Genomic DNA, 7,109 nt, shown 5'->3' on the forward strand with positions numbered 1-7,109 from the left:
ATAGTGTGTAAATTAAGTGTAAAGATTATCTATCTGGATATGAGGAAATTGTAGAGGGCTCTCTAGTTGTTAAAATACAGGAAGCAGGAATTGAACCATGAAAACAAACTTCTGCTCTTCCCATACAGTTTCATGGGTACTGTTGTGCTTTTGGTTTTTTGTTCATTATTATTATTATTATTATTATTTAGTAAAATGATCACTTTGAGAATAGACAAGTCATTTATTTCAGTATACCTTCTATTCCCATGCATCCTTTAGGGCACTCAATCTTTCTCCAAACCCTGAAAGCTGAACATTATCTTTTGCATTTTCATGCAAGAAGGCTGAGGTTCAAAGTGATGTTACTCTCCCAAAGTCCTCAGTTCACTCAGTTTCTCATTCTCCCAGAATAGTCATAGGCATAATGCAGATTGAGAAAAATTTCTCCAGTTAAAACACTGTGCTTATCGCCCTACAATGGGTGTTCCAAGCATATACATAGTGCCTACCCCTGAAACAGAATCCTAAGATGCTAAGTCCCGTTTCCTGAATCATGTTTTTTCTTCATTTTTTATTAAAATTAACCTATATTTGCTACTATTGATTACACACTGCCTAAAAATGCTTACAAAATAGCATTTTTAAAGAACGAGAATAATCCCCTCCCAGTATCTTCAGGGTTTCTCATCACACTTAAAGATAATCAATCCCAGAATACTGCTTTCTCTCCTCCTGAAACACAGCATTACATTTGCCTCTCTTATGTGGTGGTACTTTTTCTGATTCAGAATGTGTCCAAAATTGTGAACATTTACAAGTAACGCAATACACTGTGCTGTAATATCCATGAGTCAAAAGAATTAAATATATGTCAAAATGCAAGGTGCTCATTCCTAGTTGCCTGACAATATGGTAAAGAAATAGTTCCTACTTGAACTCATTTTTCCAATTGCACTGACTGTATTTAATAATAATTCCATTACCCCTTTGTCCCTTATCATTTGACACATAAATAGATATAACACTATAATTTCTAACACTTTCCAAAAACTTCAATCAATTTTTCATTTTCCTTCCTTCATTAAAAGCTTTGTTTCACGCTCATAGTGTTTGTTTTTATCAAACCCAGATTGCATAGACTCTTTTTTTTTTAAGGATTTTATTTATTTATTTATTTGACACAAGCAAGCAGAGAGGAAGGCAGAGAGAGAGAGGGAAGCAGGCTCCTCACCGAGTAGAGAGCCCAATTCAGGGCTCAATCTCAGGACCCTGAAATCATGATCCAAGCTGAAGGCAGAGGCTTAACCCACTGAGCCACCCAGGTGCCTCTATACCTAAAAAACTTAAAGCCTCCTATTTCACATGTCTTTCTGTATAAGTAAGTTCTATGAAATTTTTGTGTAATCTTCAAATATAATGTACAAAATTATAAATAAACTCTGCATGGTTTTAAATAGCTTTAATAAATGTCAAATAAAGTACAGATCCAAAATTTTAAAAATAAATTCAAAAGTCACACTTACTCTCTAAACTGTGTCTCTCTCTTTCCAGCCATACATAGGATGGTTGCCATGGAAGGAGAAAATGTGAGTTTCCCCAGAACGATTGTGTTGCTGGGCTTCTCAGATTATCCATGGCTAGAAATGCCCCTCTTTCGAGTTGTCCTGGTCTTTTACATCTTCACCCTGGTGGGGAACAGCTCCATCCTTTCCATGGTGGAGCCCCGAATCCAGACCCCCATGTACTTTTTCCTGGACAATCTCTCTGTGCTGGACCTTTGTGTCATCTGCACCATTGTGCCCCGGCTGCTGGACAACCTGTGGGGGCCAGAGAAGACCATTGCTTTCTGGGGCTGCATCACCCAGGCTTACCTCTTCCACTGGACAGGATGCACTGAATGTGCCCTCCTGGCAGTAATGGCTTTTGCTTGTTATGCGGCTATCTACCAGCCCCTCCAGTACACTCTCATCATGTGGCCAGGGGTGTGTGTGCAACTGGCAGCAGCTGCCTGGTCCAGTGGTCTGGCCAACTCAATACTCCAAGCTATGCTCACTCTTCAGCTCCACCACTGTGGTCACTATACACTTGACCACTTCTTCTGTGAAGTACCTGTTCTGATCAAGCTGGCCTGTGGTGACACCACTGTTAATGACCTGTCCTTGGATGTGGGAGCCATCCTTTTTGCACTGATGGCTCCTCTGCTTGTGTTAATCTCCTACACATTCATGGCCAAGGCTGTGTGGAAGTTATCTTCAGCTAATGGAAGATACAATGCCCTCAGCACCTGCAGCTCCCACTTGGTGGTTGTCATCATGTACTTTGGACCAGCCATGTACATGTACCTCCAATCCCCTACCAATAGCACCCAGGCAAAATTCATGTCCTTCTACTCTGTTATCACCCCACTGCTCAACCCACTCATCTATACCCTGAGAAACAAGGGTGTGAAGAGAGCATGGGAAAGGATCCTACAACCCCAGAGTGAGGTAAAATTCTAAAAAGGATAGAAATCATAAAAAAAAAAAAAAAGCCCAGGTAATCTCTGCCTGTCTTCTGGGCCAATTGCATGCACAACTCAGTAACTATCAACAAGTCTGTTTCCAAATGAGTGTCCATGAGCCCCAAGGAAAGTGTTCCCATCTCTTAACATCAACCACCCTAATGCCTAGAGAAACTCTTTCAACTAGAAAGTACTTGGTTCTGAAATCTCAAGTGAAGCAATCCTGCTCCTTTTGACCTTCCCCAAATGTCTGGATCTCAGTGGAAAGAACGATTCCACACATCCATAGGAGGGTAAGCAACACAACATTTTCAAATCCCTTTCTATAACAGCTCCCATTTACCAGATAGCATATAAGAAAATTTGCCAAAGACTTTTGTATGGATCCCAACAAGATATTTAAGTAAGAATTCATTGGATTGATCACTTCTTATATGCAAACTTTTTAATCTCTCCTGTCTCTGAGGATCTCAGATGCTCTCTCCTTTCTCAAACACCTTATCACCCTATAATTTATCATATTTTTACTTCATCAATGCCTTTTCCATCTATCTTTGATGATTCATTTATGAAAACAATTTCAGGGGTGCCTGGCTGACTCAGTTGGTGGAACATGAAACTCTTGATCTTGGGGTTATAAATTTGAGCCCCATATTGGGTGTAGAGATTACATAAAAATAAAATCTTAAAAAAGAAAAAGAAAACAATTTTAACCTCCCCATAACAAATTTCCTTCACTTCTCTCAATTAATTAATGACAGATATGATTCAATATGCCTTTATATTTCTTCTATATGTACAAACGAATTCCTTCATTTGTCTAATTTCACTATTTCAATATAGCTTTTGAAGATTAGAGACAGCCTTTATCCATTGTATACTGATCAATAAATATTAGGCTCTAAGTGCCCAAGATATATCTGACATAGAACAGGGATTGAATAAAGGTTTGAACTAATAGTTAAATACACAGGTGGCCCCCACTTATTGATGAGCAAAAGCACATAATGTCCCCACTGAGTTTGTTCTTGACATCTGCCAAGCCATGGGGAACTCCCTTTGTTGAGTGATGCCTACTTTTAATCTCTTGTATTTCAGTTAATTAACAGTTGAAGTCATTTAACACTGTCATTGTATTCTCTTTCCAGGATACTATTTGAATATATTTATTACCTAAATTAATTTAATCCCCTCCTTTCTGATATGCCTTCTTTCTTCTATGCATCTGAGCAGAAACTGACTCCCTAGCCAAACATTTTGGAAATAGAAACAAAAACTTTGCTCAAAGAGAGGCATCTGCTCCAAATCAGTGATGACTTTGACCACTGCACCCTCTCTGACCTTTCCCAGGGCACAGATGTCAATTTAGGATGGTGTCCAGTCAGGACTTCATTAGCTCATTTGAATCAGTTTGATAGACAGCTTTTTTCTGTCTACAAAATTTCTAAGAGCAAGCAGGCTCACTTTCCGCTCCCTTCCCCACAAAAATTCTGAAAATATGACATGTTCCATCTGTTGTAACTTTTGAAATTTATCCTTCTAGAGGACAGGGATGCAGAAAAATTAGTATATCAGAAAAATTAGTCATCAGTAGATTACTTTTCTACCACAGTTCAGCTTTTGACATTAAACCTAACTTGTTTTTTTCTGAGAAAAGGGGAAACCATTTATGTGAAGCATCCAGGAAGCTTCAAGGAAACGGAACAATAGTTTTCAGAGGGTACTCTCAGGAGACTCCGGACAAGAAAGGAAGTTTATTTCTGGGACAGGAATTTTTGGATCACATTGAGCTTTGACTTACAAAGGGAGATATCAGAGTAAAACCACCTGGCTGCTCAGAGAACTGACAGTAGATTATTAGGAATTCATTTGCACCTTGAGTATAAATCAGAACCTCACATATGCAGGATATATGCAACACATTTTAAAAACCTACAAGAAACTTGCATTTAGAGAAAAGAAGTAATTGGGAAAGGTAACAGAAAGTTGGACTATAATTCCATATCCACAAGCCAGTGTTTTCTCTGCCTTCAACAAGTCTCCCTAGAATGTCAATTATTTATAATATATAATTAATTAATGTTAATGATTTGTAATTTATGAATTATAGTTAAAGTAGATTACATCTGCCCATATCTCTTCTCAGATATTGGATGGATAAGTTTTCTAGAATGACTCTAAGAGAATGAGCTAGCTTGTCTTCGCCTTATCTGCAAAGTCTTGGAGTGACTTACCTGGCATCCTGCTATGGCATAAATGTTTCTTCCCTCCCAAAATGTGTACTTTGAAATTATAACCACAAATATGATGGGATTTGGAGATGGGGGCCTTTGGGAGGAAATTAGGTCAAAAGGGGTCCACCCTCATGATGGGATTAGTGTTCTTACAAGAGACATAATAGATATTACATCTCTCTTTAAATATCTCTCAATCTCTTTGCCACGTGAGGACACAGTGAGAAGGCAGCCATCTGAATCCCAGGTCTTCCTGGCCAGCAACTCCATCTCAGATTCCCCAGCCTCCAGCGCCATGAGAAATGGAAGACAATGAAGCTACCCAGTGTATAGGATCTGTCATGATGTCTGGACCAGACTTAGACACTCCCTGCGCAGCCTGCCTGCACAAGAGCTGTAGACAATTCTCTCTCCCTACAAAGATGGGAGGGGGATGTCCTGAGATGGGAGGGGCCACAGCAGGTATACCTCTCCCATTGCAGATAAAAGGAAGTTTCAGGAGGTAATGCACAAAGGCTTACAATAAGCTAGCAGGAACAGAACAGTACCTCAGATATTGTGACACCACAGTTTGAGAAGGAAGTGAGGGGACAGGCATGAGTGACAGATCAGTCTGTGTCTCTGTGATCAGCAGACACTAAGGTGGTCTGCAAGGATCTGAACTTTCATGTTTCCATGCTTATGTGTTTTAAAAATTTAGCTTGCTTGGAAAAAAAAAACTAAATAATTAATTAAAATTTAGCTAATTTGGGTGTATAAAGTCTGTCAGAAGTGCCTGCTTTCAAAATAAGTCAATCAGAGAAAGACAATTATCATATGATCTCTCTGATATTAGGAATTTGAAAAGCAGGGCATGGGGTTGCACGAGGTAGGGAGGGTAAAAAATGAAATAAGATGGGATCAGGGGAGAGATAAACCATAAGAGACTCTTAATCCCACAAAAAAATTGAGGGTTGCTAGGGCATGGGGGGATAGGGATAGGGTGGTTGAGTTATAAACATTGGAGAGTGTATGTGAGTGCTGTGAATTGTGTAAGACTAATGATTCACAGACCTGTACCCCTGGGGCAAATAATACATTATATGTAAATAAACATAATTTTAAAAAAAAGAGAAGAAAACAAATGCCTGCTCTCTAGCAACTTATTGCCTCATCTTACATGCATTCTGACACTAGATAACCCCCAAAATAATATTAATCAAGTCAGCCTCCACAACAATCCCATAGCATTAATGATGGAGTTAATTTTGCTCATTTCTGTCACCAGTGGCCTTGTGGAGGCCAAGAAAAACAAGGCTGTACCCACCTGGAATCTAGCCCTGACATAAGTACAGGCATCTTGGAAAAGTGGAATCTGGCGTCTTGCACCCCCTCTCCACCTGCTCCCCTCCCCTTGGTAGTATGTGTGACATTCCTCAGCCACCCCTGCTGCCCTAAAAGAAAAACAAATAGTTAACTTGCAGAGATCACAGTCCTGCAAGACAGGAGTCTCCCTTGGTTTACCAATGTCCTAGAGATTTACAGCAAAGAAGCTATCTTGACCATAGCACAATTTCCAGAGGCAAATAACTCAGTTCCTTAAGCCCTAATGTCACCCTCCCCACCATAAAACTGAAGGAGGCTGAGGCAGAAGGATATGTAAATAAAGTTATTTCTTCTAAACCTAAATCTCACTAACAAGGACACTTGATAGGAGAAATGTGAAACTTTATCTCTAAACCTCCAAGATAGTGTCAGCGATCATTCCCAAGCATATGACCCACTGATATACATCTAAAGGGTCTCACAAGAAGAATTATATTATTGGTAATAAATAACCTTTTTCCCCAGACAACAACTAGCCCCTCAAGGTCCTGGAGACCTCGCTTCCAAAATTCCTTAGAGACTTCACCATCCATAACCCCCTTTGTCCTCACCCACCGCCGAGTCAACCCCTACTCTGCCTTTAAAAACTCTGACTGTAATCTGGCTTGGAGTCCAAGTCCCTACTCTGCTGTGTCGGGTATACTTGGGCTCAAGCTTAAGCTTGTCAAATAAACCCTTGTGTGATTGTATCAGTGTTTGACTCCTTGGTGGTCTCTCAGACATAAAAACTTGGGTATAGCAGGCCATCCAGCAGTTGTGAAAAACAACCCCCAAAAGCAAACATTTAGCAAAGAGTACTTGAAAGAGTTATTTTCAAATTCCACATTCAAAACACCGTAGCTCTAAAACCAATGAGAAATAAAAGACTGTGGCCTGTGAGAGCAGGTGGGAGTGAAGAAGTTTCTAACCAAGAAGGTGGTAGCCCCTTGGTATTTTTTACTTTGACCTACCTGTGCTTGACTCAGGATGGAGCAGAGGAAACAGAATGTGCAGCATAGGTGCTCTCACCCACGGACACAGAGGTTCCT

The 7,109-nt window shown here is 40.0% G+C and overlaps 1 protein-coding gene across 1 annotated transcript; it reads left to right on the forward strand.

Moving 5' to 3' along the window:
* Positions 1-1,544: 1,544 nt before the first annotated feature.
* Positions 1,545-2,480, forward strand: LOC101685892 (olfactory receptor 15-like). The gene has a single exon (XM_004778438.2). The coding sequence runs from the start codon at positions 1,545-1,547 to the stop codon at positions 2,478-2,480; it is 936 nt and encodes a 311-aa protein (XP_004778495.1).
* The last annotated feature ends 4,629 nt before the right edge of the window (positions 2,481-7,109 follow it).

The sequence above is a fragment of the Mustela putorius genome, unplaced genomic scaffold (genome assembly GCF_011764305.1).
Source record: "Mustela putorius furo isolate JIRA1106 unplaced genomic scaffold, ASM1176430v1.1 tig00003914_pilon_pilon_pilon, whole genome shotgun sequence".
Lineage (NCBI taxonomy): Eukaryota > Metazoa > Chordata > Mammalia > Carnivora > Mustelidae > Mustela > Mustela putorius.

What these genes read in the sequence shown, in the direction of transcription:
- LOC101685892 (XM_004778438.2), top strand. Translation starts at nt 1,545, where the DNA reads ATGGTTGCCATGGAAGGAGAAAATGTGAGTTTCCCCAGAACGATTGTG.